General features: G+C 35.8%; 1 protein-coding gene across 5 annotated transcripts in view; it reads right to left on the bottom strand.

Moving 5' to 3' along the window:
• LOC142344839 (uncharacterized) overlaps positions 1 to 23,845 on the bottom strand; it is a 37,672-nt gene extending 13,827 nt beyond the window's left edge. The window contains exons 1-3 of one of the 5 annotated variants that reach the window (XM_075396841.1): positions 23,015 to 23,845; positions 11,394 to 11,471; positions 10,664 to 10,723 (exon numbers count right to left, since the gene is read on the bottom strand). In XM_075396841.1, coding sequence (XP_075252956.1) covers positions 10,664 to 10,723; positions 11,394 to 11,471; positions 23,015 to 23,236 — 360 coding nt within the window. In that variant the 5' untranslated portion in view covers positions 23,237 to 23,845. Of the gene's footprint in view, positions 1 to 5,181; positions 5,494 to 10,658; positions 10,724 to 11,393; positions 11,472 to 23,014 lie in introns of those variants that run through there. The other 4 variants (XM_075396837.1, XM_075396838.1, XM_075396840.1 and 1 more) reach the window with 4 other exon arrangements.
• Positions 23,846 to 25,387: the final 1,542 nt, after the last annotated feature.

Below are 25,387 nucleotides of genomic sequence, written 5' to 3'. Positions count from 1 at the left end.
ACTTCCAACTTTTGTTCAGCATAAAAAATAATGGTAAAGTGACTCTGCTTGAAGTTACTGAGAACTTCTGGCGTTTATCGAGAACCGCAAAGTCACTTAAACATGTTTAAAACACGAAACGCACACGTTTTAAAATGACGAAATCCAACTTCTGGCTAAGTAGCAAATTCAGGCATTTTAAATTCTGGCACTGCAGACTTTCGGCATTTTAAAACGTGCACCTGAGTGTTTTAACGTTAACAACTCCTTTCCCGACATTTCTTGCCTCATAAAAACTCGACTAACAAAAACAAAATGAAAATTACCAAGATGTTATCGCCATCGAGAAGTTATGAAACTCAGCGGCAAAACCAAATGTGGAATAACTTGCAGATGGAAATAATTCTACAGTTACATGGCTATAATTGATGCGATTCTCGGTCAACTCTCGTTTCGATTACAAGTCGCATAATTTTGGCCAGACTACAGAAGATTAGACTTTTTTCCGCCAGTCATTTTCTCTTCACTCTTCATATAACAACAAAGGCGAGAAAAGAGTGGTGGAAACATATAGTCTAACACCAAAGCGAATATGTTTTCGCAGTTGAAATTGTTTGCTAACGCGTTATCTAATCGGTAATTTATGCAAAGGTTGCTATCGAAAAACAAAAACATAGCTGGCAGATTGCCAGAAAACAGCCGCAATAGCTTTGTACATCTGCAGCCTAAAAAAACAGTAAAAAATGAGAGACCAAAAAATAGTCTTTTCATTGAAGGCTGAGATGTCATACTTTGATTAGGAATCTATAAGTTATTGCTGCCTCTATTAGCTGCGCTCAAACAACCTTCATTTAGAGTGACGCACACTCACTTGACCTTACCTCTTTGAATTAAATTGAATAAAATTCAATTTCAAAGTGAGGAAGTCATTTTAATGAACAAAAATAAACTTGCTCCACTAAGAACGAAAAATGACGTCACTCACGCACTTCAAATGAAATTGCATGAACGAATGAACAAAAAGCAGACTTGAAGTGGTTGTGACGCGGCTATTAAAAAACAAAGGAGGTAAGGGTGGTTGCCGAGGGTTTCAAAATAGCCAGGTGGAGTAGGGTGGACGGGGATGGGGCGAGTGTAGAGCGGGAGTTCAAACTTAGAACAGCCCTTCACAGCATGTTTTGGTAAAATTTATAGTTCGAGACTAATGCGGCGTAAGGCTCTAAGAAAGGTGCTTGGCCATTTTTTTTTACCTCGGGGCTTTACCTCTATATACCGTGTTTGAGGGCGAAAGGTTATACGCGCCAGACGAAACATCAGTCGAACTTCGTTTGAGAGCAATTAATCAACAGACATAAAAGCTCCAATCAAACAAAACGACTAACGTCGGTTGAATTGCTCTCAAACGACTGGCGAGCGATTGACTTAGAAATCTATTAGGTTGGTGTGAGCCCAGTGAGGGGGGGGGGGGGTTAAGCAAAGGCGAGGGGGTTCAAGTGATGGGGGTAGGGTTGTGGGAGAGCTGGACGAGAGGGAGTCGAACTCGTCGTGGTCTCCTCAAAGCAGCATCGGTAAATCGCATACTTAGAGACTTGTAAGGTGTAAGGCTCTAAGAGAACTGCTCGGCCACTTAATGCCCTCCGAGCGCTACCTGTTTATCACGTTTTTGAGGACGAAAAATCCCTTTGAAAAAGACCAAAGGAGTAATATAATTCCTGAACTTCGTTTGAGAGCTATTTAAAAGAATTTGAGTAGGAATGCCTCTTCCGAGGTTAAAGAAAGTGAAAATTACATCCTCCAAATTTCACTTATGTACTGTAACCTAGAGCTACAATTTGGTACCTATCGGTCAGTCTATACCCTTTAGAAATTTCCTCACTTTGCTATTTCATCGTTCGTTCTCCCATTTTATTTGTTCCCTCCGAATAGCAATCTTTGCTTTTTGTTCGGTTGATCATAAGGTCGTCTTGCTAGGACTGTCTTTAATTTTGTCATATTCAGAAATCAATCTCTGAAGCTTTTGATCTCATTAAATTTGTACAAAATTCGCCCATATGTAAAAAAAATTCAGGTTAAGTTTTAATTGACTCATACAAAACTTTTCAAAACAATTATCTAACATAGAATCAATGTCAATCAAACTTCCCCATTATTTTTCATTAAATTTTTGAGTCTTTCCCATTATAGCCCCCCTCCAGGTTAGTGGCCACATTACCTATAGCCCCCCAGCCATGGTAAACATACCATAATGGGAGGGCTGTGTGATAACCTCACTTTTAGTGCGCCTATTCTCTCTACTTTTGGTAATTACTTATTGTGTTGATTACCGTTGCTATTATTAGGCATATTCCGTATGGGCATTATATGTATAGGCTATCAATTTGAAGTCGTAAAGAAGCAAGCTATTGTTGCGAGCGTTGTGTTAATAAAAGAATAAGTATGACGTGGAATTGGATGCATGGGCCGGCGATCGTGCTTCTTTTATTTCTTCAGACTATAATTAAAGAGATGTTAAGATGAGACAATATAATTCATTCAAAAGATTATAAGGGATGATTCCCTTTACAGTATTTATCGGTTACAAAGAGAGACTAAGTAATCAAATAAATTTGTCCGTGTTAATCATAAAAAATATGTGGAATTAAGTTGAAGGCAATATCGAGTAGTGTCCTTCTCTAATTCTCTAAGCGTGCCTGTCTTCTTCTGTAGTAGTATATCTATATCCAACTAAAGTATAAAAGTTAATCAGTTCCCAGTTTCTTTCTCGGCCAATAGAAATTGTTTTCGTCATTATTGCGTTGTTCTATTTTTGTCTGCTTTTACTTCTTTATTGTGGATAATATATAATAATATGTGTAAGCATATGACACTACCGGACTTAGGAAAATTTTGTATACAAAATATAGTTTCATTAGTTTAAGCCACTCATCGTCATTTGTTTATTTTTTTTGGATTGCCGTCCTTTTTCTGGAAAACTTTTGGGTTTTGAGTTTTTTTTCCTAGATGACACTGTACTCGGGGGCACTGGTCTCCTGATCAAAATCTGTGAACTTCGAGCCTTTGTCTGTTGGCAGAGTTTGTAGTTGCACTTGTTGGTTCCTTAATGTAGCCAATTGTGGGTAGACAAAGGAAGAAATAGGGTTAACCGGGGCGTGAATACTGGCCATGTCGTCTTTCAAAGCGGTTGCTCTAGAAATGGGGAGTACAAACGTTTCCTTCCACAAGGGGCAGTCTGGGTGCTTCTTCAAATAATTGTAGTCGTCTTGGTCGACCACCGTCATGGGTTTGGAGAACATTGTCCTCCCTCTGAATTGTGACCTAAAAGGAAATTTAGTGTGAACTTGTAAATATTTATGGTATGCATAAGTTATCAGAGTATGAAGTATAAATGCAAAAATTGCTGAGAAAATCCATAAAACAATTTGTCTAAAGGTCGAATCGGATGATGTAAAATTATCCGAAAATTGGGGTCTGATTGTTTGAAGTGTATATGCGGTCTCCATTGCTATGGCTGACAGTTGCACTTCGTTGAATGACGGCGTTGGTAATTTTGATAGTTTTTTCCTGATGTCCTTCATCATTTCTTCTTTTGCTGCATTTATTGTGGGCATATGTGGTAACTCTTTCAGCTCAGGTATTTCAGTAAAAATGCGTTTCAGTGGATCGGACAGTTTTAAATCTATCCGTATTGGGGGTATTCGTTTGCAGGCAGATAAATCTGATGTTATTTTTATGTTAGGCCCAGATAGGGTATGTCCGCATTCTAAGATAAAAATGCATGATAGACATCCTTTGTGATTTTTCGTTCGAGCAACTTGACCAGGATACTCAGACGGAATTGATTCCGTTAGTTGGTAATTAGACGTAAAGGACGTTATTAGCCATACGCCATGTCCTAAGTTTTCTGCCTTTTCGTACACTGGTAGTTGAAGTGATTTAATATTGCAGTTTTTCACAACTGCATGGGTGTCGCGGTATATAAGTGAGCTGAGACATGATTTGTGGTTTTTCTCTATGGGGAAGCCATTCGTACAGATACCTATGGCCGGTGGTCCAACACAAGTATCAAGTTGCTCTTTCGTCAAGAGAACTTGGTTGTCGCCTTGTTGAGCTAAATATTCTGTTTCAATATCCCAGATAGTTGCCATACCTGGGTTGTTTTCATCCGGCATTGGAATTGGTGTAGCCTTAAAAACTGTCATTTCTGTTTCGACTGAGGCGAGTGGTATTGAAACTTGGAAAACTAGGCCAATGTCGGTTGTTTCGACCCTTTGGAGTAGTTGGGTTTCGTAGTAAGTGAGTATTTGCTTCGGTGGAATCGCTAAAGTTAGCTTCTGTCCGTTGTTCACGAGTTCATCAGATATATCTAGCAAGATACTCTCAAAGTCTTCTTTTGGTAATAGCGCCATAGGGATTCTTTTATTTGTCATTGTTGTTATGCTGTTAAGGATTGTAATGCGATACGCATATGCTGCCGATCTATAAGCTTTGATGTTGTTGTAAAGGGTTAATAGCATTGAGACCAAGTTTGTTTCAATGTGAAGACGTTGGTCACGAACATATAGAAATTTTTCACATTCTTCCACCAATCTTGTTCTGTTTATAAGTGCTTCAAATTTAGTGTCGATAATTTCGAAGTTCAAGTTGACTGTATTTGACATTTCTTGTTGCGTCTTCTTAAGGTCACGAAGTTCAGATCCAACTAAAGTATAAAAGTTAATCAGTTCCCAGTTTCTTTCTCGGCCAATAGAAATTGTTTTCGTCATTATTGCGTTGTTCTATTTTTGTCTGCTTTTACTTCTTTATTGTGGATAATATATAATAATATGTGTAAGCATATGACAGGCTGTAATTTCCTGGGGGAGAAGGAGGCTATAATGGTAAAGACTCAAACTTTCTAGTCATGCATAGTGTATTAGAAAAAGCCTCATGAAGATAACTTTGGTAACGTGCAATAAATTATTGCTTATGGTTAATAATAACAAATAGCTAGGCTAAAACTAGCTTTGAAAACATACGCTCTATAATAGCAACTAGATCCGGAACACTAATGGAGCAAAGGAGGCAATTGTTGTCGAGACCTACAAATATTTGCGAAGCATTTCGGTCAAAAGTGAAATCCCTCGATATAGTCCAACCTAAGAAAAACCTGTTCCCAGCCACAACAATCAGTACAACCTTGAGCAGAAATGTTTTAAAACTCACCTTTCCAGCTTTGGGCATTTCCAATATCGACACAGTAATATCAATTGTATACAATTTCACACGAGTTATTTTGAAGAACATGAAGTCAAATGATTGTGAGTTCATTGATCTTTGCATTTATACTCAGGAATTCCTTTTAGAATAAACTAGAACTCGAACTAAAAACAAAGTATTCCCTCTCAGTAGAATAGGACATACGCATTTTTCAGAAATGCGTGAATTGAGCATTGCTATTTTTGTACACAGCATTACACTGCAAATAAAGAGTTCTAGTTATAGATAGAAAGCAAATGGCGTTTGAAACAAGACAAACTAAAACCAGATAGAATTTAAAATGTAAATGGTGGAGGTGGTGTGATTAGAACTTAATTTACCAGCGCATAATTTGAGCACTTGAGCTTAAAACTCTTTGCATTTTTGTTATCTTGTTACTCAAACAATGTTAATAAAAAATTCGCATATCTGGCATAAAATCTAAGCCAGCATGTTATCCACAATTTACTGAGAAGGAATATCCACAAAGTATTCCTTCTCGTTACATTAGGTTATGTAAACGTTGGCTGCGTGAAACGCGCTCTATTTAAATGTGCAACAATTACCTGTCCTCTCAAAGTAGAAACACTGCTACCAATCGATACAGGGGTAATACAAAGACAGCAATTCTGCACTGAACGAAATACGAATATTAGATTAAAATATTGACAACAATTTATGAATCAAATATACAATAGGAGGTTTGCTTTGACTCAGCAAACCTCCAATTGTATTTGAATCAAAGTTGAAGAAAAAATCCGATCATAAACACCAAAACAACAAAAACCAGAGCAAATTGCAGCATGTGAAAAAAAAACCAGTAGCGAGAAAACGAATTTTTGTTCAAACACCGTTTTCTCACTTTACGTAGAGAAAAATTAGAGCTAAAAACTTGACACCGCAAAACCACTCCCTTTTTCGCTCCACTTCCTGTTGCGGCGTAACCAAAACCACTTTTCGAATTTGATTTCAAAAATCATGAAAATATGAGAAAAGATCTTAAAAATATGAAAAAAGACAGCAACTAATACAATTCGTATTCTTTGAATTTTAAAAAGGAGAGCTTTGAGAGCCTGACGCGGCTATCATTAAGTCCAAATTGCAGTCACAAGCAAAGTCAACAGAATCGTGACCAAAAAGGTTTGATAAATAACTGGTTTCGGTTTTAGTCGAGCTAATCGTCAACAAATCTCAATTGTTTCTGATTTAAATTAAGAGAAACAAAACTTTTTGAGCTACAAATTGAAAGCAACCGCAAATTGTCCTAAACGGTGGAAACAAAATTCTGAAAAAAATTTCATGAGGCGAACAAATCTGAAATCAAATGCCGTGCATCTAAAACTGGGCTTTATACCATTGAAAGTATCTCTGTTCACTATCTTTGATTCCATTCGAGCAACAAACAGCCAACCAAAATTTTATTAATTAGCACTCGGCAAGCGCATACAATTAATTCTCAGCAAGCGCATACAATTTTACACCCATAATTCAACAATCTTGAAATATTAATAGGAAATAAAAATTTCAAAACTCAGCGAAATAGCCTATTGAGCTTGTTTAGCCCAACACTAATATTTAGAAGTAAAAAAGAACGAATTTTGGCACAACTCTGATAAAAGTTTTTAGTAGTACATGTCGCAAATTATGTTAGCTGCTTAAATCTGAAGGAGAGCAATTTAGAATGAAGGAGAGCAATTGTCAAAAAGTCAAAGCGAGCAAAAGAAAATTCTAAAAACATACAGTCGAGCAAAGCATTTGCAAAAAAGACACTATAATTGCTTCGTTCGAGGTTAAAGCACAAACTGTTCCTTAACTTGTCATGGTAAAACCCATCGGTGTCATGTCATTTTAATATAACAAGGAGGATCGGTTATGTGCAATCGATCATAATGTTCAGAACCCGCTCATCGTAATTGTTTACCATTTAAAACATACCCGGCAGAATGCCGGAAAATAGCCGCCGTTGATTCCAATAAGCATGATTGGGATTGAACGAACAGAATATATTGAAAAAAAAAAGATTTTTGTACAAAAATATTTTTTACGTCCGATTTATTTTGATGGCATTTCGTAGTTGAACATACTTCTGTTTCTTAGAGAGAGGCTACAGGGGCTACTATCAACACCAATAAGCATTAGAGGTGGTGACTAAGACATAGGAACGACGTTCAAATAGCGGGCATTTAAAATTGGGCTTTATGGGTTTATCCCGTTTCTATTTCTGACTTCAATTTTTTATACCGACTCTGTTCATTTTGAATTGCTTTGCTTAGCAACTGATGTTCAAATTCACTTTTAGCAGAATGAGAGAAGAGAGAAAGTAGCCTAGAGAAGTCAAAAAGATTTCACGCAAAATGTCGAAAAAGCGGCAAAATGGTAAAGCGAAAAAAAGTTTGACGAAGTAAAAAAAAAATACGAGCGCAATAATAGCCGGCTGAGAAGATGAGGGCGGCTATTAACCAGAGATAGGAATTTTTCAAATTACTAAAGAGCAAGCCTTATAGGACTATAAACGAACGATTGACGGTAACGAGAGATACTAATACCAGTGAAGTTATTTTCATTTCACTAGGATGGCAAAGAGCTTAGTTGATGAAAACGTTTGGTTTGCATTTTCTCCTTAAAAAACCATTTGATCAAGGAAACAGCCATTTTAGCTAAGACAAAGTTTTAGCTGCTGAGGGGTAGAAGTAAACGAAGAGGAAGTCAATCCTTGACCCCTCTGTGCGTTATCTAATTTCATTAAAAACTTGAGGAAAACTAATCTAAAAAATGCATACAAGTCTTGAAACACAATAAAATGAAATTGTCAAACAAAAGGATTTACTATCAGCCACAAATGAAAAAATTTATTTGATAGTCAAAAGAGCATATACCAAAACACAAAACGATAAAAATGCAGACTACTGCATTTCTTGCGCCAAATAGATCGATCAAACTTCAAAAGTTGACGTGGCATGTCTTTATCGGAGACTCACATGAAAAAAATTTGGACTAATGTAAAGAAAATCTTATACTTTTTGAAAACATAATATCAAGAATTGCTTAATATGAAATGAAACCAATAAAATTCTTTATTTAGGCCTAATTAGAGGGCCATGTAAACATATCGTTAATGGGACTAAATGTCATGACAAAATTATTTATTAAAAATTGGCACAACTAAAAAAACAGCCAATTTTAATGAAATTAAATTGTGTCAAAGTTGTCAAAACGCTAGCTATGAAAGTAAACCATTAATCATCCTGATTTTTGACTAAGATATAAACAAATAGATTTTCAAGTAAAAAATTGTAACAAACCCAAACTACTAAAAGAATTAAATAATGCCATGCCGTACTAAAAACAAATATTACCGGCCATTAATGAGACTACGAGATAATACCAACGACAAAATACACGAAAGCAAAAAATACAGCAAACTCAACCTCTAATTTTAAAAGCACATTGTAACAAAGCTAAAATTCCATCAAGAAAAAACCAAAAATGCACAAATTCACTTCCTAACTACCAAGCATATGCAACCTCTCCATAAAAGGACTAGATAGCCAGTCGTCAAAATAAAAAAAAGAGGGGCGACGTTCAAAAATTTATCGAATTTCTTTCAGTCAAATAACTCACTTAACAAAATAACCAAGTCACAAAAAAACATTAGCCTCAAACTAAAAAAAACTTAACAAATTTATTGAAAAGCCCTCAAAAATCCATTCGGTGCTTTTCTGGTGATACTAATTCATAGGACAGGACTTCAAAATAACAACAGATACAGAAACAAAAAAAATACGAAAACTCAAAGTATTGAAGCCAATAAAAATATCAGTTATTATCTGATTGTACAATTTCAATTAATATTTGCATCAATTCAGTTTAAAAACAAATGACAGGTTGGATATGTTTACTTGAGTCTGATTTGAAATCACTGGAACTTTTTATAACGCTAAAATTTTGCACAAACGCTAAAGCACAAACGCGAAAGCAAAAACGCTGAAGCACAAAAAATGGGTAATGAAAAAATTTTGCGTTCAAGATATAAAGCAGCGTTCAAGATATAAAACATCGCTTGATACATAAAACCAAAAGGGAGGGTGCTGTTTTAATAGCACAAAAGCGGATAAAACCTCTCTTTTGATGAAACTAAATTACAAGTCGAGAAAAAGAAGAACAAAAGAGGGAACAGTTCAAAAAAGATGCTTTTGAAAACAAGCAAAAGCAAAACCATCAAAAACACAAGCTATCAAGGGATGGCATTGAATAAGTTCACTAACCCCTTAAAAGGAAGCTATTGAGACTTAAACAATTACCCGCAAAAACTAGAAATTTAAAAAATATGCAAGAGAAAAGTGTCAAAGAAACAAACATGAACTAATAAACTCAAATCACTAAATTTTTAAGAAACCTCGTAGTATCAGAGAGATCAAAACCAATACCATTCAACAGAATACATTGAATACGTTAACTTATACCTCAATTTGAAGCCAAGATCATTCATTAATCAAAATAAGTCTTAGGACTATAAAATGAAAACAAAAAACAATTGAGTCTATAGTCTATAGTGCGGTCGGAACAATTAGATATATTTGGCATCAGAAACAACAAAGTCTCAATTTTATTAACATAAACCGACAAATGTCGGAAGAATTGCTCTTGAACGACAGGCGAGGCAATTTAATTCAGGGGCTGTAGCCTAGATCAATTTTTCTTTATGAGTGCAAAAAACCTATCCCCCGCCGGGATTCGAACTCTCGACCTCCCGATCCATAACCACCCGCACTAACCACTGCGCTTATGAATCACACAGTTCTTCTATGCAGCAACCGATTTTATATTAGCAACAAGCTTACTTCGGAGCAATAGAGATCACTCAAAAATGAAGAACGAAAGCGCGAAAAAGTCACTTGAGAAGTCAAAGAATGTTCTAGAAGAAAAGCGCAAAATTGTCAAGCGAAAAATTTGCATAAAAAAGACTTACTCGTTTACAATAATTGCTATGAACTTCGTTCAAGAGCAATTAAACACTTACTGATCTCCATAAAAAACAACTGACTGACGTCAAACGAATTGCTCTCAAATGACTGGTGATGGGTAGTGGTGGTATCGGAAAGGGCAAGGGGATGATGGAAAGGTAGCGAAGTTGTCTAAACTATTCAAAACTTACCTTCAAATCGTGAAATTATACCACAGCGCAGGAGCTATACGGCAGCGACAAAAAACCATCAACCAAAATATCGCACGAAAAGTCCAAAAGGCCCGAATAACTGCTTCATACTTTGTTTGAGAGCAAATAAACACAAAACCAGCAGTGCAAAACAAATTTGATTTCTAATACACGCGCTTAAAACATCCCATGACACGCACACTGGATAATTTGTACCAATTTATTGGGTGTGAATTCGTCACTTGGAGCTCCTACATGTCTAAAGCAAGAATAATCATTTTGTACGCACCGTACCTTGGCTTTTGAATCATTATTAATTTCCTCCTCTTGCCTGGCCACCATCATTGCGTACAACTAAAACAAATACAACCATCAATAGAGTATTAATAAACTTCATGGACATCATTGTACTTAACTTAGTGCTGCAAAATTACAACAAACCACCAGAAAATTCATTTAATGATCAACTGCTCACTCGAAGCAGTACTAATTGTAAAAAGTCAGCTTAATTTAAGATTTAAAGATAAAATCTGCTTAATTTATAAGATTGTTTAAAGTAGACTAATCATTAACAAGTTATACTACTTTTGAAAATTATAACCCTAGTCTTCTTATTACACACTTTGCAAGGCCATTGTGCAAATCGTATTCTAGTTATTGATGGCAAGCCTTGAATTAGGCTGCTGTGCATGCAAGTTAAAATGACAATACTGAAAATATACAAGACTGTTGCTTTTCGTATCAAATTATTAAGACTAAAGCGATGCAAAATGAAGCCATTAATCACGGCCATCAAAAATTAGTACTCTAAAGCGATTATTTTAAAAACACATACGAGATGATCTGAGTGCCAATTTCATATCCTATTGTCCATTCATTTTATTGCGAAGTAATAATAGAGTCGTCGAATTAATGGACAGTTTTGCTCATTGTTAAATTAACTGATACAAAAGTCATGTACTTCTTGCAAATTAAACGATGTTACTTTCGTTGGTAAAGTGAAAGGTATAAAACTTTTCCTAACCCTGAAGTGAGCCCAGCACTGAGGAGTCAACTGCTTCTCCTTTCGCTGATCAAACATTTTGACTTTAAACTTCTGTTCCTAAAATAACGTGAATAGAGGTTCGCGTTTCAAGTATTGGTTACGTGACTTTGCTTGAAGTCAATGAAAACTTCTGGCATTTATCGAAGACCACGAAGTGGTTTGAGAAGTGAAGACAAAAATCAAAGTTCCATCTGCAGAGTCACGCAACCTTGCTTAAAACAAGTACGTTTTAAATAAAGTTCAATGAACTCGACTCCCAACAAAAGATAACAATTTCTTGCATTTTATCTTCAGACACGCCACTGCAGACCTTCAGTCACAAAATATAAGACGTCAAGCGAGCAATTTATGTAGAGAATTAGACCACAGCTAGATAGATCCAGAACTGAACGCTGAGCAATGTGAAATGGCTCTTTACTCGTCACCAATTCCAAATCAATAAGTGCTCGTGGATTATTTGGTTACAAGCAAGATTTTTATGATGAGAAAAATGATGTACAAGGCCTGCAACACTATTAAAGAGAAATCAAATATCGCAAATGTTACAGACCAAGATTGAAGAAAGAAAGAGAGAGAACAGACCAAGATTGAAGAAAAAAGAAAGAGAGAGAGAGAGAGAGAAGGAAAGAGAAAGAGAGAGAGAGAGAGAGAGAGAGAGAGAGAGAGAGAGAGAGCAGAGAGGGAGAGAGAGAGAGAGAGAGAGAGAAGGAAAGAGAGACAGAGAGAGAGAGAGAGAGAAAGAAAGAACGAGAGAGAGAGAGAGGGAGAGAAACAGCAAGAAAAAATGAAAAAAAGAGGAAAAAAGAAAGAGAAAAGAGAAGAAAGAAAATAGAGAAAAAAAGTTCGAGGATATCAAATAAGAGGGATAAAAGCTGAAAACAAAAAAAAATCAGACATCGCAAGCGTTACAGACCAAGATTGAAGAGAGAGAGAGAGAGAGAGAGAGAGAGAGCGAGAAAGCTACAGGGAATGAAAGAGAGAGTGCAAGAGATGGAAAGAGAGAGCGAGATAAAGAGAGGGAGGGAGAGAGAGAGAGAAGAGAGAGCTAGCGAGGGTATAGTATGAGAGAGCGAGATACAGAAGGCAAGGAAAGAAAACGGCGAGGAGAGAAAAAAATGAGGATATCAGATCAGATAAATAAAATTTGGAGAAAAGTTACATGTCACAAATTTTACATGCCAAGATTGGAGAGAGAGAGAGAGAGAAAACGACAGAGCATGAACGCGAAAGAGGGCGAGAGAGAAAGAGCGAGGAAGAGAGAGAGAGAGAGAGAGAGAGAGAGACAGAGAAGGAATGAAAGAGAGAGAGAAAAGCAAGAAAAAATGAGAGATAAAAATTAGAGGAAAAAAGAAAGAGAAAAATGAAGTGAAAAAGTAAGAGGATAGCAAATCAGACGGAAAAAGATTGGAAATAAAAAATGACATCTCACATGTTACAGACTAACGTTGAAAACAGAGAGAGAGAGAGAGACAGAGAGAGGAAGAGTAGAGAGCGATAAATCTACAGGGAAAGAAAGAGAAAGAGTGCAGTGCAAGAAATAGAAAGAGAGCGAGAGAGAGAGAGAGAGAGCTAGTGAGGGGATAGAATGAAAGAAAGAGAGAGAGAGAGAGAGAGAGCAAAATAGAAAACAAGGAAAAAAACAGCGAGGAAAAAGAAGAAACGAGAGGATATCAAATCAGATAGATAAAAATTGGAGCAAAATCCCATATCGCAAATGTTACAGACGAATTTTGTTGAGAGAGAGAGAGAGAGAATGAAAGCGAGAGCGAGAGAGAGAGAAATAAAGAAAGAGACGGGGGAGAGAGAGAGAGCGAGATAGAGAGAAATGCCACAGAGAATGGAAGAGAAAGAGACAGAGAAAAAGACGAATAAAGAGAGAGTCAAAGTGAGAGAGACAGAGAGAAAGAGAGAGAGAGAGAGAGAGAGTAAGCAAATAAAGAAAAAAGATAGGAAAGAGAAAAGAAGAAAGTTGAAGCATATCCATCCCTATAAAAATTGGAATTAAAAACAAATATCGCAAATTTTACCGATCAAGATTGACAAGAGAGCGAGAAAACGGCAGATAATGAAAAAGAAAGAGAGAGCGAGATAGTCAGGGGATCGAAAAAAGAGCGAGATAGGGAAAGAATGAAAAAAAAAGTGAGGAAAGAGAAAAACGAATAATAAAGAAATGAGACAATATCAAATCATATAGATAAAAATTGGGGAAAATCACATTCAGCAAAAGTTACAGGCTAAGATTGGAGAGAAAAAGAGAGAGAGAGAGAGAGAGAGAGAGAGAGGGAGAGCGAGCGAAAGAGAACGAGAGAGAGAAAGAGTAGAGAGCGATAAAACTACAGGGAATGAAAGAGAAAGAGTGCAGTGGAAGAAATAAAAAGAGCGAGAGAGAAAGAGAGAGAGCTAGTGAAGGGATAGAATGAGAGAGAGAGAGCAAGATAGAGAAAGCAAGGAACGAAAAGCAAGGAACGAAAGAACGAGAGAGAGAGGGAGAGAAACAGCAAGAAAAAATGAAAAAAAGAGGAAAAAGAGAGAAAAGAGAAGAAAGAAAATAAAACAAGTTCGAGGATATCAAATAAGAGGGATAAAAGCTGGAAACAAAAAATCAGACATCGCAAGCGTTAGACCAAGATTGAAGATAGAGAGAGAGAGAGAGGGAGAGAGAGAGAGAAGGAAAAAGAAAGAGCGAGAGAGAGAGAGAGAGAGAGAGAAGGAAAGATAGAGAGAGAGAGAGGGAGAGATAGAGAGAGAGAGAGAGAACGAGAGAGAAAGAGAGAGAAACAGCAAAATGAAAAAAAAATTGAGGAAAAAAGAAAGAGAAAAGAGAAGAAAGAAAATAGAGAAAAAAAGTTCGAGGATATCAAATAAGGGGGATAAAAGCTGGAAACAAAAAAATCAGACAGCGCAAGCGTTACAAACCAAGATTGAAGAAGAGAGAGAGAGAGAGAGAGAGAGAGAGAGAGAGAGAGAATAGAGAGCGAGAAAGCTACGAGGAATGAAAGAGTGCAAGAGATGGAAAGAGAGTGAGAGATAAAGAGAGGGAGGAAGAGAGAGAGAGAGAAGAGAGAGCTAGTGAGGGTATAGAATGAGAGAGCGAGATACAGAAGGCAAGGAAAGAAAACGGCGAGGAAAGAAAAAATGAGAGTATATCAAATCAGATATATAAATGGAGAAAAATTACATGTCACAAATTTTACACGCCAAGATTGGAGAGAGAGAGAGAAAACGACAGAATGAAAGCGAAAGAGGGCGAGAGAGAAAGAGCGAGGAGAGAGAGAGAGCGAGAGAGAGAGAGAAGGAATGAAAGAGAGAGAGATAGAGAGATAGAGAAAAGCAAGAAAAAATGAGAGATAAAAATTAGAGGAAAAAAGAAAGAGAAAAATGAAGTAAAAAAGTAAGAGGACCGCAAATCAGACGGAAAAAAAAAACTGGAAACAAAAAAATGACATCGCAAATGTTACAGACGCAAATGTTACAACGTTGAAAACACAGAGAGAGAAAGAGAGAGAGAGAAAGAGTAGAGAGCGATAAAACTACAGGGAATGAAAGAGAAAGAGAATGCAGTGCAAGAAATAGAAAGAGAGCGAGAGAGAGAGAGAGAGAGCTAGTGAGGAGAAAGAATGAAAGAGAGAGAGCAAAATACAAAGCAAGGAAAAAAACGGCGAGGAAAAAGAAAAACCAAGAGGATATCAAATCAGATAGATAAAAATTAGAGCAAAATCCCATATCGCAAATGTTACAGACGAATATTGTAGAGAGAGAGAGAGAATGAAAGCGAGAGAGAGAGAGAGAGAGAAAGAGAGAGAGAGAGAGAAATAAAGAAAGAGATGGGGCAGAGAGAGAGAAATGCCACAGAGAATGGAAGAGAAAGAGACAGAGAAAAGGACGAAAAAATAGAGACTCAAAGTGAAAGAGACAGAGAGAAAAAGTGAGAGAGAGAGAGAGTCAGCAAATAACGAAAAAAGATAGGAAAGAGAAAAGAAGAAAGTTGAAGGATATCCATTCCTATAAAAATTGGAGTTAAAAACAAATCGCAAAATTTACCGATCAATATTGAAAAAGAGCGAGAAAACGGCAGATACTGAAAAAAAGAGAGAACGAGATAGTCAAGGGATCGAAAAAAGAGCGAGATAGGGAGAGAATGCAAGAAAAAGAAAAAGTGGGGAAAGAGAAAAAAGAATAATAAAGAAATGAGACAATATAAAATCAGATAGATGAAAATTGGGGAAAATCACATTCAGCAAAGTTACAGGCTAGGATTGGACAGAAAGAGAGAGAGAGAGAGAGAGAGAGAGAGAGGGAGAGAGAGAGAGAGAGAGAGAGAGAGAGAGAGAGAGAGAGAGAGCGAAAGAGAACGAGAGAGAGCGAGAGAGAGAGAAAGAGTAGAGAGCGATAAAACTACAGGGAATGAAAGAGAAAGAGTGCAGTGCAAGAAATAAAAAGAGCGAGAGAGAAAGAGAGAGAGAGAGAGAGAGAGCTAGTGAAGGGATAGAATGAGAGAGAAAGAGAGATAGAGAAGCAAGGAACGAAAACGGCAGGGAAAGGGAAGAAAAAACGAGAGGATATCAAATCAGATAGATAAAAGTTGAAGCAAAATCCCATACCGCAAATGTTACAGGCGAAAATTGAAGAGAGAGAGAGAGAGAGAGAGAGAGAGAGCACGAGAGAGGGAGAGAGAGAGAACAAGGAACAAAAAAGGAAAAAAGAAAACAGAAGTAAAAAACAAAGACAGAGAGTGAGAATATCAAATCAGATGGATAAAATTCGGAAACAAAAACAAAATATCAGACATCGCACAGCTTACACACCAAGATTGAACAGAGAAAGAGAGAGAGAGAGAGCTACAGAAAATCAAAGAATGTGTGCGTGCAAAAAAGAGGGAATGAAGAGAGAGAGAGAGAGAGAGAGAGAGAAAGAGAGAGAGAGAGAGGGAGAGAGAGCTAGCGAGCGAGGGGATAGAATGAAGGATATAGAGAGATAGAGAGCAAAAAAAAGCGAGAGAGCAAGGAAAGAAAAAAGAAGAAAGAACAGAGAAGATAGATAAAAACATCGCAAATATTATTGACCAAGATTGAAGATAAAAATAGAGAGAGAACGAGAGATGGAGAGCTTGCAAAAGAGCAAAAAAGAGGGAATGAAAGAAAGACAAAAATGAGACAAAGAGGGAGAGAGAGAGAGAGAGAGCGAATAGAATGAAAGGGAGAGAGAGAGAGAAAGAGAAAAAAAGAGAGAACGCCACAGAGAATGGAAGAGAATAAGACACAGATAAAGACGAATAAACAGAAAGAGAGAGAGGCAAAGTGAAAGACACAGAGAGAAAAGAGAGATAGAGGGAGAGAAAGAGTGGCAGAGAGAAAAAGCGATAGAGCGATAGCGAGAGAGAGAGAGAGAGCGAGAGAGAAAGAGAGAGAGAGAGAGAGAGAGAGAGAGAGAGAGAAAAGATCGATAAGGAAAGATGGACGGAGAGAGAAAGCGAGAGAAAGATAGAGAGTGAGAGAGAGAGATAGCAAGGAAAAAAAAGAGGACAAAGAAGAAAATAGGGATAGATGATTTAGGGGATATCAAATCAGAGGAAAATTGGATAAATTTATCACGCAAGAAGCAGTGATCAAGCGTAAAAACCTACTGAAGAAAGTCAAGCGAAACAATGCTCTAGAACTAATGTTGAACGAAAAAGATCATCAGACGACGACGCAAAAACCAAGAGCACTGCAATATAGTTACACTCAGCTTAGTTTCGCAGCAAAACCTGGACACTATAACCCTTCTCTATGTTGGGACACTATCAGGACCGTATAGCCCAGTGGTTAACTGATCATGACGAATGACCTTTTGACCCGGGTTCGATTCCCACCCATCAATTTTTTTGCTTTTGAGCCTTTTAGGTCAAGGACCTCTCTCGATTTGACCGGTTAACCATGCTGCTCAACGCTCCTCTTAAACATGCGCTTCGAGAGGCTTCTTAAACATGCAAAAATTTGTCTTTTTTAGAGCTCACACGTTTAATATATAAAATATGAAATCAATTTCTGCCAGCAACTATGAACCAAAAGGGAATATTTAAAGACATAACAAGCAGATGCACATCTGAAACTAGAGGGAATGTTTACAAAGCCTCAAAACTAAAGAATTAAACTTTGGCAAAGGTTTCAAAGAAAATTAAACATTTTACCCCGCTACCAGTGATAACTCATTTTGAGCAAAGCCATTTGAGTATCAACGTATACAGGATAATGATGATGCTCATTCGGTTTCGAAAAAAGGAAAGCGAAACAAAATTTCAAAAACAGTAGTTTTGTATTTTATTACCTTGAAATAAAATGATGAACATTAAACAATGGTATCAGATCATAGGTTTGCCGACAAAATCGATGATTGTTTTCAATTATTAACTACTGCATTTCATTTTAAAAAAACTAATTCTTCAAACTCAAAAAAAGAACAAAAAATCAAGAAATTTAAGATCGGCAAGCTGTGAATGACTTGAGCATGGTTATATTGGAAAACTAAAGCTGGTATCAACCAGTGAGTGATAGAATTTTGAAAAAAGTACATCTTAAAATACCTCTTAAACGAAAAAAAAATCTAATCCTCATGCACCTGAAATTTTAAGAAAATTGTCTGGAGAGATTCTCTAAAAAAATTTTGAAATAATGAATCACTGCACATCAGTGCACTTTTAGGGCCCCATCTAGATCGAATAAACTGCAACTGTTCTCAACTGTCTCCGCCTTAAAAAATGGCTAACTTTCTTTGATGTTGCTTTTCAAACATTGCTTTTCTTATAGACAAATTTACTGGCCCTTAATTTTTTTGCTCTTATGACGGGTTTTCAAATCGTTTCACTTTGAGCTGAGGAATTAGGTTCCAATCACTTGGATTCGACATATATTTGAACAAGGATGCTCGTTAATGTGCATTCGCACATAATGTTGCGACCCCAGCTCATCTATATTTTTCACTTAATTGTCAACCAAATGAAGAGATAACAAAAATAGATTTTCGAGTTCAAAGAACTCGTTACACAACATAATTACTGATTGAATTACAAAATGCCATGCCTCACTAGAGCGCTCTGGAGATAAGTCATTAAAAAAAAACTACGAGAAAAAAAAACAAACAAATAAGCAACAACAAAAATTTCACGGCAAATACTCAATATCTAAACTTTAAAGCAACTAGTAACAATGTCAAAATGCAACCAGATCAAATCTTAACTGCACCAATTCAATCTTTCATAAGTAAAAAGCAGATGGAAATTTTCCTTAATGAGACTTGGTAACATGTCGACAAAGAGAAGAAATAATGAGACGAAATTCAAAATCAATCAACATTTTTTGAACCAAATAACTTCAAAGACTTAAAAATCATTAATTAGCTAATAAAAAATAATTACTGATAAATTTGCTAAAAGTTCATAATGAGACCAATAGTACTTGTATCAGCCAAAGGAAGGGACCAAAGATGCACAAAAACTTAAAAAACTACAAACAATTTGCGAAAACACAAACTATTGAAGCCATTATAATAATTAGCTATTGTCTGAAAATTATGTAATTTTATCTCAATTTTGATTTATACTAATTCAGCTATAATTTTACCGAAAGACTCGATATGTTCATTCGGACCACATTAGAAAATCATTGGGATCTGTTATAACTCGAATGTGCTAAAAGAAGAGAAAAGAAACACAAACACACCACTCACAAAACTTATGAAAACGCACATTGTCCAAAACACAAAACATCAGTTAAGACATGATATCAGTGGACAAGTTAAGTAGTGAAATACAATGAATTAAATGGCACTTCCAATGATGAGAATAAGTTACATGTTGACGAACAAAAACTGAAAAGTTCGAAAAATATTTGTATTATGAATGAATAATATAGTAAACTTTAAGACTATTCGCTATAAACTGACTGGTTTGGATTATAACAATACATTAATCGTCAACACCTTCAATTACAAGCCTTCGAAACACGTCAGCAAATTACGGCTATCTAACGAATTTAAAAAAAACTGGCAAGAACAGCAAATTCAAAAAGAAATTGAGCGACCAAAGTGTCGAGGCCATTAAAAATGAACTTTTCAGTAAAAAATTTTCAATTTTCAAAAAAATTTTGCATTCTTTAATGTGATTCTTCCTTTTTTTAACAACATGGCTTTATAAAATCAACAAATTTGAAGAAATACATTATAGCAACGAAAAGTTTGAGAAAACCCTAGTTTCAACGATAATAAATTCAAGAGCTTTCAACGGAAGCCAAAAAAACGCAAAACATTATGTCTCGAAGGACCAAAAAGGATGTTTGCATGCATAGGTAAACAATAAGACATCACAATAAGTCTTATGACCATGAAAACAACAAAAGACAAAAAGCAAAAATTGAAAAGAAAAATGCGAGAAGTGTCGCAGCCAAATAAAACATGAGCTTTCCTTTGAAAAATTTACCTACGATCCATTGAACGTCTTCTCTAAGCCAATGGGAACTATCAAAAGTAGAATAAGTTGACAAAATTGCGTAAGGAACAAATATAAAAAAAAGTCTCCAAAATTAAAAAAAGTTATGAAACGTCGTGCATCGTAGTCATAAAATAAATAGAAGAGAAAAATTGCTAACTAGAGAAACTTTTTTGAAGTAGGATTGAAGGGATCCTGTCATTCCCGAGTCTGACTTACAGTTCGAGAAGATAAGTTTAAGATCGGTTATTAAAAACATTATTGAAGAATTATTTTAAAAGTCTCAACAGACATTAAGTTCAATAGCTTTCAACAGAAGTCAATAAATACGCTCAGTTATGCCTCAATGGGAGGACAAGGATGTTTGTGATGCATAAGTACTCAATAACACATTACAATAAGTCCTATGACTATCAAAACAACAACAAATACAGGCAAAACGAAAAACTCAGTAGAAAAATGCGATAAGTGTCGAAGTCATCTAAACAAAAAACTTTTTTGAAAAAACCATAGCTAGCATACGTTGAACGACTTCCTAAAACAATTGGAGCTACGAATATTATGATAATGTGCTAGATTTCAAAAGGAACTAATAATGCGAAACAATCCAAAAATTTTAAATTTTTTTTAGAAATCTTGTGGCATTGATGTCATATAACCAATAGTTTGAAGATAAAACCGCTAACCAGATTTTTTTTTAGTTGCAGTAGGAAGAAATGAGAGTGGACGTGTGATTACTGAGATTGGCTGAAATTTCACGAAAATAAGTTTATGATTCGTTAATGTTGAAAAAATTTTTTCGAAAATTTATTTTTAAATTCTTAACAGCCACTAGCTGTCCATTCAAAGCATTGAATAGGTTCATTTAATGCTTACTACAAAACTTAGTGCACTTTTAGTCAACAAGTATATGCCAGAGGACTCCAAATAATAGTGCAAACTCAAAAAGAAAATCAACGTTTCATTTAATATTACGAAATTTTATAGTCAAAGCGACTCTTTGAGAATGAGCGACTCCTTGAAAACGAATTTCTTGTTCATTGAACTTCATTTGACTGTGAATGAGGTTCGTAATTATCAGAACCTTGATATGAAAAGTTACTAGTCTCTAGGTGACTTGAAAAAATGAAAAAAAAATATGAAAAGTTTTTGAAAAAAGAGCTCTCAAAGAGAATTCAAACTTTTTATAGTAGACGTCCCTATGAGATCAGAACTAGTCTCTGTATCCCCTCTCGTCTCTTATAAACACAAAATTGATTCATTTTGCGGCTTGAAATGCAATTTTGAAGTACAATTTTTATAGAAAATATCTTAATTTTAAGAAAAAGTAAACTAAAAGTGAACAAAAGCACGCCGAATATCCCGTGCTCACACAAAACTTCAATCCTCGAAAAAAACGAATTTCTAAAAATATTCTTAATTCCGAATTCTACGCCGGACTTTCTTTTTAATAATACCACTCACATTTCTCTACGATGAATATATCGATCGGCCAAAATTGTCTGAACAAAAAAAACCCATTTGAGTATATAGTCCCTCCCCCCACAATTGGGATCGGAACAAAAAATCTCGTGATTTTATATGATGAAAAGAATTTTGACGACCAAAAAAGGCCATGTCGCAAAATAAACTGGGATTTAATCCCAGTTCATTTTGCAAAATTTAAAACTTGCGGACTGCGAAATCAAACCTGACAAGCAGGTAGAAAAGGATGAAAGCTCTGAATTAATAGCAACTAGTATTTGCTTATAAAGTTAGACCAATATCTAATGCAAACGAGGGTGCTCATTCTGATTTTCAAAAAATTTGATTTGAAAAAAGAAAAACTTTCAACAAAATTTTAAAGAAGTCCCATAGAAAACGAGACAAATATTTGTTAAACGATTATCAGAAGGTTTGACGACATAATCGAAAAGCTGATTTTCGTTTGTTATTCGAAATTCAATGCACCGAAATTCAAAATTTGCCGCGGGGAAATAAGAAAAAAACTTTTTGGGGCTCTGGTTAATTCAATTTAATTGCTTTTGAATTTATCTTTGATTGGCTAATAATGCTACACTCGTCAGTTCTCTTCTACTGACGTACTATGAACCTTGGTTTCTATTATCTCCGCTTTTCAGGCAAAAAACTCCGACAGCTTGGTTTGGGGTCGTAGAAAGACATGATTTTACTATGAAAAAATTTTGATAAAAACGCATGAAACTGCTAATGAAGATTTCACCCCTCCTCATAGTTTTGCGGCCCGTAAACTGACACTTTGTCTTGCTGTACTAATCTAGTACACTTTAACCAAAATTCGCCAAAGTGATGATCCGTAAGACGAAACAAAGAGAATAACTAATAAAAATTTACTGCTCGCTAAATCAAAGGTGACAAGGTCAAAATTGAAATTAGATTAACCAGCTTTGAAAGGATAGAACCACTGGCGGATAAATTTTTGAAAATGTGTTGTTGGGGTCTAAACCTGCAAAAATTTCTGATTTTCTCGTTTTTTTTCAAGCAATTGTGCTGATCTCATCTTTTTTCTCCAAAACAAGATTTCAAATTATTTTTGCCTAGAGGTGAAATAGAGGTCTCTCCAACAGCTGGATTTTGAAATATATGTAAAACCCTGTTTGAAATTTTTAATGACAAAAACAAAAATTTTGTTTAATGACAAAAACGAAACAAAACTTTGATGACAAAAATGCCATCAAGCTGCAAATAAGGATTTCGCAACGGGTCTGCAGCTTTTAAAATAGATAGTACATTTCAAACCAAAAATCAATGATACAAATTGACAGCCTGCTAATGCAAGGAGTGACCGAAATGGAAACGAGGGATGAAACGGCTTTCAAACAATAACAACTGGGTTTTGAAAAAAAAACATGGCACCAAAATTAAAAACCCTCAGAAACAATGTTGAGCAATTGAAAATAACGTCAATAAGAGTTTGTAAGAATTTCAAATTTTTGGGCTGATACAATTCTCTGTTGTTTAAATGTACAAAAAATTTATCCGAATTAAATTGTATATAATCTAAAACAGGCACCACCACCTGCTTCACAGGGGTTTATGAAAGTGAAGAGTGTTCACGGGGATATAACATATTCTAAAAACGTCACAATCAAAACGGTAAACTATTCATGGAAAACAGTACCTGCTTGTTACTCCATGCAACTAATTGGAAGTGATAAACTTGGCACAGAAGCGAATCAAAAACATTCTCGTGTGGATTTGTTGGACACGATGCAGAAATACAATCGTGGGCCAGAAGCATTCGAAGAAATTCGATAAAGCTTTTCTTCCCCGAATGTCGCTCAGGTGTCAATGACTGATCTGTCTGTGAAAAATCCATATTCTCCTGTGAAACATTGAACATTCTTCACTAACTGAAAAGATTTACTCAAATAATACGGGTCTCGATATATAGACCTCCAAAAATAGATAAAATAGCAGATAGTTATTTAAAACTTGAAAACCTTCAGTATCAAACTTTGCCACATTAGTAATGACTAGTGTAGTCTACTGAGAGCATTGATTAGCCATATTACGCATACATAACAGCAGTCGGGGGATCAGGGAGTGTGGGTCAGGTTCTACAATTGACTAGCCCTGTATTATAGTTTAACCAATGATAATTGACAGTAAACACTTCTAGGAAATATTGCTTAATCGTTGCTATGATCAAGGTCGACTAATTGTCACCCTAAAAATGGACGCTACAAAATATAGACGGCATCACGAAATCATCATTTAACATCAAAATTAAAAACTGTTTGTGATTGCTTTTTGACCAAAATATGAGTAATTTTGGGCAAGTTTTGCTTGCATAACACAAATACCAATTTTCTCAGTATCCAAAGGTTTATGAGTTCGCAAATTAATTCACATGTGGCTTGAGGCGTATATTAGCGATGTCTTTCTCATGAGGTTCATAATTTTCTTGTTAACTCATGTACAAACTAAGCGTAAATTGTTTTCCCATCAAAACAGTTCAATTTAACTTGAAAAAGGCCCCGCCGACCTTACTTTTGAATTGAACAACGCTGACAACAAAATTGAGCATTTCTGTAAATATATTGGTATAAACAAGATAAAAAGTTTTCCCTTCGAGCTCATACCGATCATGTGCAAATATGCAAAGTCAGTTAAGTAACCAATGTGGTATTCTCGCAAACTATTATAGTCCTAGGAATCAATAAAATACAACTGATTGAGATTATTAACAGCCGACTATTTGTATTCGAAGGCTCATCAAAGACTTCCGCACCCCGCTTTGATCACAGTTTTTGAGTTAGGTGTGAGTGATTGCAGCATTCCCTTCTCTCCTATAACACTATCTTGTAAATTTATCAAAGCTAAAATAACTTATACTTGCCGAAATATTTTGCGAACAAAAGAATTCTTAAAAATTTTATGCATCGAGGTTGGACGCTACTAAAGTACATAATTTTCCTTTCCAATTGAATAATAGTGCCAATTCCAATGGACTGTCTGTAAGTGACAATGTTTTGACGTGTACCTTTCCGAAGTCGACAAAATTCTAAGTGGAGAAAGGCATGACCGAACTTCTCAGCATTTCGGAAAAATTACTGAAGAACCAATTTTACCAGTTTTACCAACAACCTAGTTTTACCAGCCATCTAAATTTACCCTGAAATTTAATCAGAACAGTACTCAAAAAGTCTTTTTGAGAAACAGCAACAAGTTATTCTAACGTTATTCAAAGACGTCGATTTCCAGATGGCTAAAAAATTCTCATTAAAAGAGTTTCTTTTTGTCATCTAGTTTGCATTTTATCTAAAATTTTAGCATCGTGCATTATACACAATCCCCTACAAAAGAATTTCCATTATCTTAAAACCCAAAGTATACGATCGCTTCACAAAATACAGAGAAGTTCTGGCATCTCCCTTATTTAAGGAAGTTTTGCTATGGAGCTATTATCATTCTAGTACGGTTTCTTTTAGTATTTTGCTAAGAACTGAAATTATACCATTTTTCAGCGTGTAATATTTTTCTATTTTCTATTTTTATCAACCAATCAAAAGCTAAACCGCGATACTACGGCTCTCTGAAAAAGGCGGAAGACCGAAAGCAAACCCGGGACCTCCTGACGAAAAAAAGTCATAGTGTCTTGCGCTACGGGTGCTCTAAACGTTAAATTTTTTGGGTAAGAGCATGCTGGAAGCAATTGATCATAAACATGCACTTTTATGGTTTTGTTTTTCATGGTTTGTTTTTTTTCCGTTTTCATCTGTTTTCTTAAAATTCATTTTGGAATCCCGAAATTTTCTTTTCTGTCACATTGGCTCCCGTGGGGTTCTTTGGTTGGTACTATGCGTCTATTTGGTGCCTGTCAACTCTTCGCAGGGCTATTGAAATCTTTTCCGCTTGAACCGAAAGAAAAATGAATTAGTTGAATTATGATATTTGGTTGTCTGTTAAAAGAAACCGAGGGAGGGATTGTGGGAAAATGGAATTGTGGTATTGGCGCCGTGCCGTTCTATTTATTATTGAAAAAGATTTT

This window comes from Convolutriloba macropyga, chromosome 8 (assembly GCF_964194025.1).
Source record: "Convolutriloba macropyga chromosome 8, txConMacr16.3, whole genome shotgun sequence".
In the NCBI taxonomy this organism is placed as follows: domain Eukaryota; kingdom Metazoa; phylum Xenacoelomorpha; order Acoela; family Convolutidae; genus Convolutriloba; species Convolutriloba macropyga.
This window is presented reverse-complemented; position numbering and strand designations above follow the sequence as displayed.